This window comes from Petromyzon marinus, chromosome 2 (genome assembly GCF_048934315.1).
Source record: "Petromyzon marinus isolate PM22_M1 ecotype Great Lakes invasive population chromosome 2, UKy_Petmar_22M1.pri1.0, whole genome shotgun sequence".
Lineage (NCBI taxonomy): Eukaryota > Metazoa > Chordata > Hyperoartia > Petromyzontiformes > Petromyzontidae > Petromyzon > Petromyzon marinus.
Genome location: NC_133668.1, coordinates 5,553,860 through 5,571,302, shown reverse-complemented (window position 1 = coordinate 5,571,302; position 17,443 = coordinate 5,553,860). Strand labels below are relative to the sequence as shown.

The 17,443-nt window shown below is 52.2% G+C and overlaps 1 protein-coding gene across 2 annotated transcripts in view; it reads right to left on the bottom strand.

Moving 5' to 3' along the window:
• Positions 1 to 15,059, bottom strand: part of WNT6 (Wnt family member 6) — a 49,505-nt gene extending 34,446 nt beyond the window's left edge. The window contains exons 1-2 of one of the 2 annotated variants that reach the window (XM_032966340.2): positions 14,696 to 15,059; positions 13,379 to 13,927 (exon numbers count right to left, since the gene is read on the bottom strand). In XM_032966340.2, the coding sequence (XP_032822231.1) occupies positions 13,379 to 13,455 (77 nt within the window). In that variant the 5' untranslated portion in view covers positions 13,456 to 13,927; positions 14,696 to 15,059. Of the gene's footprint in view, positions 1 to 13,378; positions 14,140 to 14,695 lie in introns of those variants that run through there. The other variant, XM_032966341.2, reaches the window with a different exon arrangement.
• Between the last annotated feature and the right edge of the window lie 2,384 nt (positions 15,060 to 17,443).

Below are 17,443 nucleotides of genomic sequence, written 5' to 3'. Positions count from 1 at the left end.
AGGGGGAATTTAGTCTTTTGAAGGACTTCACGCGTGAAATTACGGACAGTTTCCCCGATACGTATATGCCAGGTGAAAGTTCAAACGTCATTGAAAGTATGGAAAGGAAAGCGCGTAGAGAAAATAAATAAAATAGGGTTGTCATCGCGAGAAGATAGACATCTCGACGTTTCGGCCAAACGGCCTTTCTCAGGATGACTGGCGTTCTTCAAGAAGTATCCTGATAAAATTCCAGTTATCCGGAATGTTGAGATTAGTTTTTTGCTGTCAGTGACAGCAAAGTTGTTCTGTCTTAAAGAGTTTGATATTCCCTTGTATTGTTCGACAGCTAAATCACGGCTCATATTCCATTAGCTTTCGTACCACCACACTCCGCTGGAGGAGTATGACTTGGTTCATCCGCTCACTCGTTCACGTTTATCCCGGGACAGATTAAGGTTCAGTGCCCTCGCTCATCAACGGGTAACAGTCAATCCCCGCGCTGTAATTTTTGGGAGCTTAAATTTGATTACCTGGGGTTGTTGTAAATGTTTCAGCAGTAATCGACTTATTTATTTTGCACATTTTGTTCTGTTTCTAGCCCTTCTGACAGCGACAGAACGCACGCGAGTCGCTCTCACGCAGTTGATTGTAATGGCAGGTTGACATGGAACGCTTCACAAGCACGGTCTAACGCAAATCTAACGCTAATCTGTGTAAGAATCGATTTACCGCGCAGCTGTATGCGCTATGAAGGGAAATGACAACGTCGCGTTTAGACTGACGAAGCGAACCTGACAAGACAGAACGCACCGTAGCACGAGACGTTATTGAAGCGCACCCATCACCTCGAATCGTGACGTGCCAAACAAAATACAAAGATCCCCCGTATAGACTCCAACAGACTGTTTGGGGACAAGTGCTGTTGACAAGCACTCAATAAAGGCCAACACGGCACACGAGGGGGTGGATGGCCAGAACCACGCCCGGCCGCCTTTGTCTCCCCAGTGCTGATGGTTACACACCGCACCAGGTACTCATTAAAGGCTGAGTTGACCTAGGGGAGGCCCAGGACCGGTGAAAATATGTGTCACCGATGCTGGCCGTGAGCATGAATCGAACTCGGATCGCCGGGTTCATAGCTCAGTGCACTAACCACTGCGTCACCACCGCACGTGCCGAACACTCGCAAACACGTGTTCGTGCATTTGCAAATAGGTCAAACATGTGAACGCCAGCCAAATCATTCTTTAATAAAAACTAAAAAATTCCAGCCCTTTCGCAATGCACTGCTGCATGAAAGGCGCTGTGCGGGTCTTCATAGGGAGTTGAAATGGCCATACATTGCCCACTGGCCGTTTGTCCAAAGTCATAATCACCATCATCATCCACCACCACCATCATCATCATCCACCATCACCCGGCCAGCACTCTCACGTGAACCAGACCGATTACACGGCCACGTTTTTCGTCTGCTCGCCACGTGCCACCTCCCCCCCCCCACCGCCCCCCCCTTCCCCTCCCCCTGATATTAGAAACGTCTCTGCACGGGCGAAGGAGGCTTCGCGGGTCGCGTAAATGGTTACGGATGACTTTGAGGTCAAATTGCACTCAAACATCGCGTGCAGCAGCATCAGTCAAACGCGAGGAGCACCAATCGCCCTGCAGCTCCTCTCATCCCCCCTACCCCGCCCCCCCCCCCCCCGTCTACACACCGCCACCGCTACCCCGACCATCTCTGAATCCGACTACTCAGAACCACCACCACCACCACCCTCCCCACCCTAACCACACGCCACCCCCACATCCCAGCATATCCCTTTCCTTCTGATCCCCGTAACCCCACCCTCCCACCCAAACCACCTCTGGACTCGACTCTTCAGGAGAGGCAGCGGCTCTTGGACAGTTCCCGAGGGAGTCTCAGAGAGCTGTGTTCCCCATTCGTAGGGCAACACTAAACTACTTCAACTATGACTATTTATGTCTTACCAGGTAAGGACCCACTAAGCGATGTAGCTCTTTTTTTCAGAAGCGACCAGGCAAACACAAATGATAGCCCAATGCAGTGGCTTATCATCATGTGGTAAAGAATAGCAGCCAAATACTCTCAACGCATGGTGTTGATTCTAAATGTGGATGGAAAAATCGGAGGACCCGGAGAAAAATCCACACGACCACGGGGAGAGAGACATGCAAACACAAAATATACAGCAGGCGTCAGAGTCGAGATCGAACCCACAGTCTTCTGTATACCAGGCGAGGTAGTAAACATCTCACCACCGCAGCGCCTGCCTATGCAGGTTGTACTCTCAGTATCATGCTCGTTACCCTGGAACAAAAAAAAACACTCACTCAGTAGTCCTGTGACTCTTTTCCAGGAGGCTCCTGCTAAGTCTTCACGGAGGGAACGACGATGACTATTTGTAGGTATATTGCAAATCAATAGTTTTTCAGCGTACATTTTGGTAAAACGTGGCACATTTGGACCGCGACTCCGCAACACGATGGCATAACTCGTGCGAACGACGCCCCCGGATTGTTAGCGTCCAGTGTGAAGCAGATGGCGCGTATTTTAGTTTTTGTTCATACACCCACAGTCATGACCAGGGCGGCCGCTGGCATTGAACCGTGAACTCCTGCAACAAGGGGAGAACTCGCTAGCACGAGGCCACGGTTACAGCCCCCTACATCGCAGAGCGAATCGTCAACAGATGGCAGCATTATCATTTGTAGTACGGTATATGTATGCGTATATGTATGAGTGCGTGAGAGAGAGAATGTGTGTCAGTGTGCTTGTCCCTGTGTGTATGCCACGGTGAATTTGTAAAAACATGCTTATGTATTCTTGTCTGTGTTTGCGTGTGCATGTCTGTCTGTGTGTGCATATGTGGGGAGCGGTGGTTTAGCAGTTAGCGCGCTGCGCTACGAACCCGACGATCCGAGTTCGATTCCCGCTCACGCCCAACACCAGTGACGATTATCTGAACCGGTCCTGGGCCTCCCCTTGGTCAACTCAGTCTCAAACGAGTACCTGCTGCGTTGTGTAAACATCGCCATTGGGGAGACAAAGGCGGTTGGGCGTGGTGCTGGCCACCCACCTCCTCGTGTGCCTTGCTGGCTTTCATAGATGCTACTCGCTAACAGCACTTGCCCCAACAGTCTGTTAATGCTTTACGGGGGATCTTTGTATATGTGCGTGCGTAGTATATCTGTCTTTGTCGGTGGAGGAGCGGTGGCGTAGTGGTTAGCGCACTGCGCCACCAACCAGCCCAAGTTTAAGATCATAGGCGAACGTGTCTGGGCTTTCCCTAGGTTGACTCAGCCCAAAATGTACACATTCTGTGATATGGCAAGACGACCCGCTCTGTGGTGTCCGTAATAGGTGCTCGCTAACAGCAATCTGCTCCGTGTGCGTGTGTAGGGCTAAATTTAGCGGAGGAGGTGTGGAGGAGGGGAGGTCTCTGTTTGAGAATGTATCACACGAAAGGCGGTCACATCTCTTCGGGAGCTGGATGTTGAAGAAATAACATCGGGTGCATTGGTTGCTCCATGTCCCGCATAGCCGCTAAGAGAGAGAAAAAGCGACGGGGCTATTGATGTCTGTCGGCAATTACGCGGAGCAGTCAATAAACGAGAGAGTGTATTTGCGTGTGCTTATCGCTCGATCGTAATCCCCCCAAAACGCGTGTCAGACTCGCACGTAACACGTGGATACATCACGCACAAGGGGCTCACCTGGCATATACACACTGGCGGAAAGATACAATTCAAGCGTTTCGGCCGACTGCCCTTTTTCAGCAATAACTCTCCGTTTGTGTTATGGGAGCTGGTATCACAGGTTCCTCGTCATAAAGAAAGCCAGTCATTATTAACTTCGACACAATTGTGTATTTATTAACCTATTACAATGCAGTTGTGGCGCCGTGGTTAGCGCACCAGGCCACCCCGAGTTCCATTCCCAACCGTAGCTAACATCGGTGACGAGTGTCATCTGAACTGGTCCCGTGCAATCCCCTTTGTCACCGACCAGTATGGTGAAGTATGGCCAAACACTCCCTCTGTGAGCAGACACGGCTTGGGTAGCCCTTCATCCAGCGGTGGATTCACAAAGGGCTGTACATCAGCTACCGCTGCCGCTGCCGCCGCTGCTGCTGCTACAATCCCGCACGCTTCGTTATCGGGCAAACCTCTGCTGCCACGACAGTGGCTGGAGGTAGCGGGTTGGAGGAAGGCGGTGGTGGTCTTGGGGAAGAGCGAGAGCGAAATTAAAAACAATCTTCTTCGCCCGCATTCACGGTAACGAAATTCTGGAGCGGCCAAGGAAAATATTCTGTAAATAGCAATGCAATGACACGCATTGTAAGAGCGCCTTTCATGTTTAATGGTCCAATTATACTTCACCCCCCCCCCCCCCCCACCGTCTCTGTGTGCGCGCTTGCGTGCGTGTGCGTGTGTGATGCGCGCTGGCACTGCTCCCCAACGCACATGCACGCGTGTCGAGACGGTTCTGAGGGGGGGGGGGGGGGGTGCGGGGGAGGGGGGGAATGGTGGGGGGGGGAGGGCGGAGATGCGGTGAAGGTGGTGAGTAGGGATTCAACACGCTAGGATGAGGAGCGAAGTCCATAGGAAAGGTAACCGTGGTAGCAGCGATACAAGAGTGACGAGGAGGCGCTGGCCGCCGCCGGCGAGTGAGCGAGTGACCGCAGTGAATCGGTGAGTGCTGGGCCATCAATCAACCCGGCCGTTGCCTTACGCTGCGTTCTATCAAGTGCAGTGAGGTTGGAACTGGGTGATATCCCAGGCCGGATGCGATAGCAGCAGGATTCTAACTTCGGACCAATGTGTTGCTTTGTACGGTAGTTTTGGGGGGATTGGCGGTTGAGTTGGGTTCCAAGTTGGCCTCAGAGCGAGAGATGAACTCTCGATTTTAGACGGAAATTTACGGCAGCTTTGTAGTTTCACTCACGGATGAAGGCATTTCCACCCGGCGTCGGTGATCGTGGGGGCTGAGCAGACTTCACGATGAAGTAGATTGAAAAACCAAACTAAACAATTTTTTTTTTATTTTACCAGGTAAGGCCCACTGAGCTATGTAGGTCTTTTTTCAGAAGCAACCTGGCCACAATCGATAGCCCAACGAAGTGGCTTATCACGTAAGAATGTATAGCAGCCAAATACTCTAAATGCGTGTTGATTCTTAATGGGGTGGGAAAAACCTGAAGACCCGTAGAAAAATCCACGCGACCACGGGGAGAACATGCAAACTTAAAATATACAGCAGGCGTCAGGGTCCTGATGGAACCCACAACCTCCTGCATACCAGGCGAGGGTGATAACATCTCGCCACGGCGAGCAGGAGGAGTGTTCCGGATTGCTCTAGGTATCTGTCATTCGCCACTGATGTGAGCCGTGACCCGGAATAGAACTCAGGTAAACCAGGCGAGGGAAATAACATCTTGCCATCGCGAATCCCCAATGCATGTGAATTCACATCCAATGATAATGATAACGCGCCCGATCTCGTCAAAAGCTCAAAAGCTAAGCAGGTGTTGAGCTTGAGCGGTGTTTTGGATGGGCAATAAACTCGTAACCGCCTCGAGGGATGGTGACGCGGCCCGGCGCCAGCGAGGTCGCCGCTTGTTGCAGAGATTCACAGGTCCGAATCCAGATGCCGCCCTGATGAATACCGCGGGTGCCTTTGCCATTCAAATTCCACGCTGTCTGCTTCCCACAGTGGACGTTAAAGATCCCGTGGCATCATTCGCGCGAGTAGGCCATTGTTGTGCCGGCGTAATGGTACAACATTTGTGAAGAAAAGCTTCATAGCTCATCGTATTCCTCCAGTCTAAAGAAAGATTCTGATTCAAAGTTGCCAAATATGGAAGATTACATCGTAATTACTCAGTTGAAACCTCCATAGCAATCCCCAACCGCTAACGCAAAAAAAAAAGTTGGCAGGACCCTCTTGAAAATATTCACGAGACTCCGTGAGGCTTTCCAGGGTAACCAAGTGTAATAATAATAATAACACTACTACTGGAGTAATCAAGTTTCTACAGTCTATATGGCGAGCAGCAGAGGGCAGTGGAACAATTGTTGTACTCTTTCTTGATTTGAAGCTTTCGTGACTGCAGGAATCCATAATCTTTGGTTCTTTCGGTAAAGCCACGTAGGTGCAAAGTAAAATAAAAGAAATCACAACGTTTCGATCGCAACACAAGCGGCCGTCCTCGGGCGGAAAAAAATATAATCCAGCAGTGGAACTGCTGAACCAGCGAGAGAGCTGTTACAATAAGAGGTTATTCACGTGGCGATGGGCAAGCAAGCGGGGTCTGAGCTGGAAAGGAATTCCATCCACGGACGTAAGCACGTCAGTTGTACTCTACTTTCTATGTTCCCAATGCCATGCTCCTCGCCTTCACCCGCAGTGATCGCCCGCGGTGGAGGTCTCGTCCGAACGGCCGTGTCCGAGATACTGAGCAGGGCAATCGCTGTGAGCCCCCTGGGTTCGAATGAGGGGGCGCTGCCGCCCGCGGTCAAACCGAGGCCTGAAAGTGTAGCGAGTTCACGATCTCAGTCGGGTCACCAGTTGACCCCTGAGCGCAGACACTGTGTTCGCGTCGTCGATGACGCTTATAATCAGGCCTGTTCCAGCTGAGAGGGTTATACATGCCTGGGTGATCGCTTTACGAAGGACACTCTCCGCGGAATATATGCAAGGTGAGAAGTCGCTCGTTGCGTGACGTCTTTTCCCCCGGTGGGGGTGGGGGGGGGGGTGGGGGTGGCTTGTTTCTGTAACAGGGTAGTGCACTCCTGGCTGCGACAGTCCTGCACGGTGACGCGTATCGCGGATCTAGTGACGCGTATCGCGGATCTAGTGACGCGTATCGCGGATCTAGTGACGCGTATCGCGGATCTAGTGACGCGTATCGCGGATCTAGTGACGCGTTTCGCGGATCTAGTGACGCGTATCGCGGATCTAGTGACGCGTATCGCGGATCTAGTGACGCGTATCGCGGATCTAGTGACGCGTATCGCGGATCTAGTGACGCGTATCGCGGATCTAGTGACGCGTATCGCGGATCTAGCGACGCGGACGGACAGCACCGCCGGAACGCTGCGAGAGGATGCACGGGCGATATAAGCTGAAACATTTGAATTTTTTTTTTTACCGAGCAAAGCTCCCCGAGCTATTAGCTCATTGTCAGAGGCTGCCTGGCCACACGTGATGATAGCTCGTTGCAGAGGCTGACATCATCACACGTGGGATTTATAAGAGAAGCCAAATAATCTAAAGGTATGTTCATTCTAAATGTGTGTGCGGGGGGGGGGGGGGGGTGTTAGAACCAGAAGAACCCGGAAGAACAGTCCACGCGATCACCACGGGGAGAGAGAACACGCGGACTCCAAGTACATAACTGGCAACGTCAGGGTCCGGGATCGAACCCACCACGAACCTCATGCCTACTAGACGAGGAATATGACAATCTCGCCATCGCAAACGTGGGATGATTCTGATGATGATGTTGCAGACGACTGTAGATGATGATGATATGGACATGTGACTGCAGATGACTGCCGATGCTACTGCGAATGAGCAACGAGAGTGGAATGCAGGGTACGCGTGAGTATCGGACGGGGGGGATGAAGGGGGAGGGAGGAGGAGTGCTGATTCAGCAGGAGGTGGTGGTGGTGGTGGTGGAGCACTGCGCTACGAACCCACCCACATTCCATAATCCTATGGCAGGGGCCAGTTCCTCTATAGGACAACTACTCTTGACCTTACACAAGGTTAATGTGCCCCTGAACTGATATTTTTCATTGACAGGGAGGCAACTACTGAGAGGGTACGTATGGCATGTGTGTGTGTTTGCATTGAGAGCGGCAGTGGAGTGGTTAGTGCACTGCACTACCAACCCTGCGACACGAGTTCGATTCCCGCTCACGGCCAAACACCAGAGACGATTATCTGAACCGGTCCTGGGCCTCCCCTATGTCGACTCAGCCTCAAATGAATACCTGGTGCGGTGTGTAAACAGCGCCACTGGGGATGTTTACACACCACCTCGTGTGCCGTGCCGGCCTTTATAAGTGCTACTCGCTACACGGGAGGTGGGGGTGGATTTGTCTTTGGTGGCTTTTGCTCACATGGCTTCAGAATGCCCTCTGTGCCAGTAGCCTCGAGTTAAATCAATTGTCACCAGTTACCACGTGAAATCAATTGTCACCAGTAACCACGTGAAATCAATTGTCATCAGTTACCACGTGAAATCAATTGGCACCAGTTACCACGTGAAATCAATTGTCATCAGTTACCACGTGAAATCAATTGTCATCAGTTACCACGTGAAATCAATTGTCACCGGTTACCACGTGAAATCAATTGTCATCAGTTACCACGTGAAATCAATTGTCACCAGTTACCACGTGAAATCAATTGTCACCAGTTACCACGTGAAATCAATTGTCACCAGTTACCACGTGAAATCAATTGTCACCAGTTACCACGTGAAATCAATTGTCACCAGTTACCACGTGAAATCAATTGTCACCAGTTACCACGTGAAATCAATTGTCACCAGTTACCACGTGAAATCAATTGTCATCAGTTACCAGGTGAAATCAATTGTCATCAGTTACCACGTGAAATCAATTGTCATCAGTTACCACGTGAAATCAATTGCCACCAACTACCACATGAAATCAATTGTCACCAGTTACCACGTGAAATCAATTGTCACCAGTTACCACGTGAAATAAATTGCCACCAGGTACCACGTGAAATCAATTGTCACCAGTTACCACGTGAAATCAATTGTCACCGGTTACCAAGTGAAATCAATTGTCACCAGTTACCAGGTGAAATCAATTGTCATCAGTTACCACGTGAAATCAATTGTCACCAGTTACCACGTGAAATCAATTGTCACCAGTTACCACGTGAAATCAATTGTCACCAGTTACCACGTGAAATCAATTGTCATCAGTTACCACGTTCTGTGCAGCGCTGATAGGACCCTCCCTGTCAGAGAGGGGAGTGAATGCCGGCTGCGAACTTGCTGACCTCGTGCCCCTACTGGACATCTATGAAAAAGAGCTTCTTAGCTCATCGGATTCCTCCTGCGCTCTAAATAAAGATTCTGATGATTTGTGAAACATGAACAGGAGAGCAAAGGCGGGGGGGGAGGGGGGGGGGCTCCGAGAGACGCAAACGGCTCCAGAGTTACGCATCCAACCGGTGGGCACGGGTTGGCCACGTACGGTGCGCAAAAAATTTCAACGTACGGTACATTTAGAGGGCAAGAGAGGATCGGTGCTGCCATCACGCCTTGCGTGCCACGTAACTCTACCGTGCCTGGCGTGTCACGTGGCACTGCCATACACCGCCTATTGCTTGGCCCACCAACTCAGAGGAGTTATTTTCCAGTCTGAAAAGAACAACACCCACGCGTACTTTCTATGTGCGTAACGATTCGCCGCCAAGCTCCTCCCCCCACCTCCCTCTCTCTCTCTCTCCTCCACCGTCAATTCGATGAATCGTCACGATTTCTTGAACGACGATTCGAGAATCGAATTTTCCAACGCCGGTGACACGCGTTTGTCAACGCGAACGCGCATTGCGCGCGACGTGAATCTACAAACAGTCACCTTGGGCGAGCGACTCAGTGCCAGGTACGGCGAGCTTAACGAATCGACGTTCATCTCCGATTGGCACGGTCGGCTGCGTACGGTGCGAAAGAAGTTCAACGTACATGCATGCTATCTGTCGCATTCATCGTTACACTTGTACACAGTTGCAGATGACGATGCATAAACAGAAATATTGATCAACACTGGAGGAATCCAGTGAGCCAAAAAGCTCTTCTTCACAGACGTCCAGTAGGGGCGGCTCATAAACGTTACAACAACAAACGAAAGAAACGCACGATCGGAGTGCAAAGTATAGGAAAGATAAGCAAATCACATAAAACATATACAATGTTTTATTCCACTAGGCTAAGCCCACTGACCTATTCGCTTATTTTCCAGAAGCGACCTGGCCACAAATGATAGCTCGGCGACGAGGCTTATCGCGTGGAAATTTATAGCAGCCAAAATACTCTAAATAATCTAAGGGCACTTCACGAATCTCAGAAGGGGATTGCGAAGTCTAAAATTGGGCGCCGTTTGCGCACGCGTGCGCCATACACCGATGCGTGCATTTGTCAATCCACTCCCGTGGATGAAGGGTTCGTCATCTGCACGGCGTGTCCGGTAATGGGGGGGGGGGGGGTGTTGTTTGATCATAAACCGCGTTTGTCGGCGTTCGTCGGCGAATGTTGCGGTCAGCGCCGGTTCAAATGTCACCTCGCCACTGATAATACCCCGTGGCCGGGAATCGAACTCAGGTCACAGGGTTCATAGTGCAGTGTGCTAACCACCGGGCCACCGCTCCACCCCCTAAAACTATTTACAAACACACACACAAAACTCAGCCGCAGCCTCTGAGGATACTAATAATTTGAGGGTAATTGCCATAAAAATACAATAAAGTCATGACAATACGATGACTTTACAGTTAATAATGCACTTAATAAATACGAGCATTACGCAATAATAGGAATAACAACGAGCGAATGAATCATCATTAATAACCGCAGACATATCCTGAGAAAACACACACATCGATTTTTTTTTCGTTCCGTTAAGTGGCGCTCAATATTGACCACGAGCCTCGACCCCCGTTAATCATCGACCAGCGCAGTCGCGCAGCGGTGACGCGGGGATTGATTGCCGCTTCCTTCAAAACCGAAAGTTATAAATTGGCAAACGACCGATCCGGCACTTTACTTAAACAAACAGAGCCGCGATCGTAATTCAATTATAGGAAGAAAGTGTCTTTGGCACGGAGGGAGTCCACTGACCCACGTTACGCACCTCACTAGCCTTGGCGGCTGTGGGCGAATATTATCATCAGATTTCCAAATAACTCGCGTGCTGAAGTGTGCATCGCGGCACAATTCAGGAGCTTCGTTGCAGAAGAGCGCATTTGACAAGTGTTTTTTTTTCTGCAGGCTATACACACATATATATACACATTATACGGTGATAACAAGAATAAAAAAAATTGACCAGCGTGGGGAGGCCGTGACTGTCACGGCGTGTGGAGGCCTTCATCCAACAGTGGATTGATTAAATGACGAATATAATATTAATAACAGTCCACATTATCAATGATAGTGAGATTACATATATATCTACTCTATTGTCGGCGTGTGTATATATCATAATAATTGTCAGCCCTCAGTCAATTGACCAAACCTTAACCACGCTGCTCAGTGTGGGTTAGTGACAAGGGGAGGAGGTGGGGTTGGAGCGGTTCAGACACCACTCGCCACTGATGTTCCTTGTGGGCGGGAATCGAACTTGGATTGCCGGGTCCGTAGCGCGGAGAGTTAACCACTGTGCCACGAACCCGGCGATCCGAGATTGATTCCCGCTCACATTCAACACCAGTGACGATTATCTGAACCCGTCGTAGGCCTCCCCTAGGTCGACTCAGCATCAAATAAGTACCTGGTGCGGTGCGTAAACATCGCCACCAGGGAGACAAAGGTCGCCGGGAGTGGTGTTGCCCACCTACCCCCTCGTGTGCCGTGCCGGCATGCATAAGTGCTACTCGCTACCAGCACTTGCCCTAACAGTCTGTCAAGGCTATACGGGGGATCTTTGCCTGTGTATAATATAGAGAACATGCATGCCCTCGCGGTACCAACTGTTTGTTTTCAGAGGCAGGACGCGTCTCTCCATTGCGTCACGATTCATGGGATCTCTTCGCGAGTCTTGGCCCCGGAGTAAGAGACGGATCCCCTCGGTGAGTACTCAGCCCTGCTGCGTCTCCCTCCCTCCTTTCCCCAGCTGGCTGCCACCCCTCCAAAACTAAACCACCACCACCACCACCACCCATCCACTCAAACCTCCGTCAAGCCAGCTAGCTACTCTCGCTCTAACATCACCTCGGACACTGCTCACCGACCCGGGGACATCCCAAAAAACCCACCCTGAGTCAATATTTACAAGCAGTCTCAGTTTCATATGTATGGTACCGTCGAATCATCTTTAATATATTGTTTTATTCTATATTTCATATAAACCCAATACTCTATATGCACACACACACACGCACGCATGTTGTTTCGTTAATTGCGGTTTTGCAAGCAATGCACTGCTTTGCCGCATTGTATTCAAGCAACTGCCAGAGGAAATCGTCACCATCCGAGTTAATAATCGCGGCCATGCACATTGTAAAGCGGTCTACAATTGAACTCGTCGTCAGTGACACAAACGAGCGTCAAATTTTGACTTCAAACTTTCGTGACTGCAGGAATTCATATTCTTTGGTTCTTTCGGCAAAATCACGTCGATAGAAAAATAAAAAAGAAAGTGAATAAAAAAATGTGTATTCTTTTTTTTCCTATCTACGTGACTTTACCAAAAGAACCAAAGAATACAAACGAGCGTATTGGGGGGGGGGGGGGGGGGGGGACACGCGCGCGCATTTCAGAGGAGCGAGTTGCACAATCTATGCTGAACTTCTTTCGCACCGCACGTGGCCAACGGCGCTAATCCACCTTTCTCTGTGGTAGGGACCTGCCGGCAACGCGAAACCCGGACCCCGAGCGCCGAAGGGACGCGTCTTTGACCGATTGAAACGCGATTATGAATAATTCACCAATGATGATGATGACGACGACGGTGATGTTGATGATGATGATGTCTGTGCATGTCTTTGTTGCAGTGCCGACCTTCGTGTAGGTGCTGCTCGCTAACAGCACTCGCCCCCAACAGTCCGATAGGCCTACACGGGTGACCTTTTTGTTTGTGTATCTAATAAATACACAAAGAAATAAATAATGATGATGCATGGTTATGTGCGTGTGTGCGCGTGTGTGTGTCTCGGCCATGCGTGCCAATGTCTTTGTTGTCTGTGTGTATGCGTGCGCCTCGGTACGTGTCTACGAATGTTTGTCGTGTACGCGTCTTCGGTGTGCGTGCGTGTCTGTGACTATGCGGACGTGTGTATGCGCGCCTGTATGCGTGCGTGTATCCGTGCGTATCTTCGCATGTGTGTGCGTGTCTGCATGTCTCTTTGTATCTGCGTGCGTGCGCGCGCGTGTGTGTGTATATCTGCGTGTCTTCGTTTGCGTGACGTCTTTGTACCTTCATGCATGTGTATCTGCGCATACATGCATACGTGTGCGTGCATGTGCATGCGCGTCTGCGCGCGTGTGTCTGCGCGCGTTGACATGTGTCTGCGTGTAAGCGAGTGTGTCTGTGTGTGTATCGATGCGTTTGTGTGTGTGTGTGTCAAGGGTGGGAGTGACCCCCGAAGTGGCGGTGTCGTGCAGGGCTCTCTCACCACCACAGGCCGATGATGTTGGTCGGGTAGAGGAGCAGGAAGAAGAGGGCAAGCGGCGCTCCGGGCAGCCGAGCCATGCTGCTCCAGCGACGAGGGCTCCCTCCTCCGCCCCGTGCTCTCTCTTCTCTCCCCGTGTCTCTCTCTCTGTCTCTCTCTCGCCTTCTCTTGCGTCTCGTCTCTCTAGCTGTGCCTTTACCGGCACCCACCCACAACTCCCCCCCCCCCCCAGTCGCTGTGTCGTTGTTGTTGTTGTTATTGTGAGTGTTGCTGCTTTCTTTTAACTTTTTTTGTTTGTTTTTGTTTGTCGTTTGCTTTAAAAAAAATCCGGTCACTCGCGCCGCGTGTCTGCGCGCGTTCGCGTCGGTGACCGCCGGCCCTTTGCAGGCGAACGTGGTTGCGACTCGAGAGTTCTCATGATTTGATTTCGTGATCCACCGGACTCTCCCCCCCCCCGTGTCTTCCGAGAGTGTGCCTGTGCGTCTGTCGTGCACGCGTGTGTATGTATGTCCGTGTGTATTCGTGTGTCTTCGTGGTGCGTGAGACTGGCGCCTGCAAAAAAAAAGTTGTCGTCTTAGCCTACCAACCCCTCGTGTGCGTTCGCTCGTTCGCTCCGCTCGTTCGCTCAGCTCCGCTCGCTCTCTCCGTGTCTCTCTGTCAGCACCGCTCGTCTCCCGACTGACCGGGCCACCCCGCCGACACGTCACGCACTGCCGCACGACCGACACCCACACACACCCACCACCACCACCACCGCACGCCCCGTGCACTGCTCAGGCGTAAAAACTCCGCGATCTTTACGCAGCGAGCAAAACCGCAAAACTACACAACAGCTGTGGAGAGGAAGTCGGAAAGAAACAATCGCACTCGCAGACAGACAATCATCGCGCGCGCATGCACGTACGTGTGTGGGATACACAAAGACAAAGGTTTGCCCGTATAACCTTAACAGACTTTTGGGGGAAAGTGCTGTTAGCGAAGACCTATTTAGGCCGGCACTGCAGACGAAGAGGTGGGTGGCCAGCACCACACCACACACTCACACACCGACACGTGGACACGCGTTCGCACTTAACACACTCGCGTACACATCTTACAAACACTCACGCTCGTTCCTATCACATACGATTGTACATATACACACAAACACCCCCACGTACCTATCACGGACAAGGACAGACGAATACACAGACACACACGGACACGGGTTTCGTACGAACCACACACACACAAAGATCCCCCGTATAGCCCTTAACAGACTGCTCGGGCAAGTGCTGTTAGCGAACACACGCACACACACACACACGCGCGCTCACGTACTACAGGGCCCGCACGCCGCGCCTCTCATCTGTGCAGGCGCCCGCTGCGGAGAGAGGGGAGCGCGCCCTGGGGTCGAGCCGAGGGGCGGAGGCCTCCATTTAAATAGCGCAACGCTGCCGTCCCTATGTCCCGACGCCGCTTGCCAAGCGCCCACGTGAGAAGCGTGTGCGTGTGTCAGTGTGTACGCGCGTGTGTGTGTGTGTCAGTGTGTACGCGTGTGTATGTCAGTGTGTAACGCAGTTCGGAGACTCGCGCGCGTCCCCGGTAGCGGTGCGCGCCCCTACACGGGACTCTGTCGGCACCGGGAAGCGATGGACGCACGGGGGCTCTCGTCCCTCCCCTCCGCGGCTTTACTCAACGCGCACTCCACCTACCGACTCACACACCCCCTCCCCTGCTTCACTATCCCCCCCCCCTCCTCCTCCTCCACCCGCCCCTACCACCACCACCTCCTTCTCAGCGCGCGCCCTCCCCACGATTTAGCCCATCATCACATTGCTCGCCACAACCACCCATCCACCCCCACCGCCACCACCAAACCACCAACACCCTGCGTCTATCTCACTCCCTCTCTCCTCTCGCTCCTTCAGCCGTGCCTCGCCTCCGGCGTCGGAACTCCTTCTCCCCCCCCCCCCCCCGATTTAAAAAATGCAAGGCATGAACACCCAAAAATGAGAGTTCATGTCAGAGCCACTCTGAGCTGCCTCTGCTGAAACGAACAAAAAAATGTCTCGCCAGCTCAGGATGATTCTTTACACACCCTACCACAACCCTCTCCAACAGCTCTCGTTTTCGGGATCATCATCATCATTCCTAACTCTCGAGGTGGCGGGGGTGGTGGAGGGGGGGGAGGGTCTGTGCTGGGACCTGTGACCTCGGTTCCCCGGTTTCTTGAAGTCGCCTCGGACCCGAGTAATACATCGCTGTACCTGGTCACCCGACGCGCGCTGGAAACACAAAGCGACTTGAAACAACATCGGCGGCGGCGGCGAGATTCATTAGTGGGAGAGACGCGAACGCGGGGGCCTCTTCTGGCACAGGAGCCGGAATATCGCGACATTTCTCCCGCCAAGTGGATGGGTATGAATATAAAAGGCGAATGAAAAAAATGCGTCAGCAATTTTTTTTTTTAATTTTGTACCGTGACGTTCAAATTTCATTTTTGTTTAAGACGCACGAGAAGAATATATATTGTTTTAAGTAAGAAAAAATATCACCCTACAACGGTCGTGAAACTCAAGAAAGCAACCTTCATTATATGTCAAGAAATATTACTGTCAACCGTAAAACAAATAAGGCGCAGTTGGGTAATAATAATAATAACGTAATAATTCAAAGCATAGAGTTTGAGCGGTGCAGATGCGTTTATAATATCCTCCCCACCGCACCACACTCCCTCCACACTCCCACCGCACCACACTCCCACCACACTCCCACCGCATCACACTCCCACAACACTCCCACCGCAACACACTACCACCGCACCACACTCCCACCACACCACACTCCCACCGCACCGCACCACACTCCCACAACACCACACCTCCACCACACCACACTCCCTCCGCACCACACTCCCACCGCACCACACTCCCACCGCACCACACTCCCACCGCACCACACTCCCACCACACCACACTACCACCGCACCACACTTCCACCACACCACACTCCACCGCACCGCACCATACTCCCACCGCTCCACACTCCCACCGCACCACACTCCCACCGCACCACACTCCCACCGCACCACACCCCCACCGCACCACACTCCCACCACACCACACTCCCACCGCACCACCTTTCCGCCGCACCACACTCCCACCGCACCACACTCCCACCTGACCACACTCCCACCACACCACACTCCCACCGCACCACACTCCCACCGCACCACACTCCCACCGCACCATACTCCCACCGCACCACACTCCCTCCACACCACACTTGCACTCCACCGCACCACACTCCCACCGCACCACCTCTCCACCGCACCACACTCCCACCGCGCCACCTTTCCACCACACCACCTCTCCACCACACCACACTCCCACCGCACCACACTCCCACCACACCACACTCCCACCACACCACACCAACTTCCCACCACACCACACTCCCACCGCACCACACTCCCACCGCACCGGCACGGCAAACGAGAGGGTGGGTGGCGAGCACCACGCCCGGCCGCCCTTGTCTCCCCAGTACTGATATTTCACACACCGCACCAAGTACTCATTTGAGGCTGAGCCGACCCAGGACCGGTTTAGTTCATTGTCACTGCTGTTGGCCGTGAGCGGGAATCGAACTCGGGTCGCCGGGTTCGTGGCGCAGCGTAGCGCCGACCGCTGCGCCACCGCTCACTCGCGCTCACACACAAAGACAAAGACTCCCCCCCCCTAAAGTCAAATCACCTGCTCGGGGGGTGGCAGGCGTCCGCAAGCAATATTACAAGGAAGATTATTTTTTGTTCGTTCCGAATTCCGTCAAAAGAAAAGAAGAAAAGGACTCCTCAATATTCACACGAGCCGCAATGCAACCGCGTGGAGAATACGAGACGGGTGCTGATTCCGGTGGCTCTTCAAGTGACTGCTGAAACCACACATGCAGACACATTTAGACAAACACACCCCCGTATAGTCCTCAAGACATATGGGTCAAGTGCAATTGACGAGCTCCTATTAGGGCTGACGCGGTACACGAGGGGGCGGTGAGGGGGGAGGCTGCACCACCGCCTTTGTCTCCCCA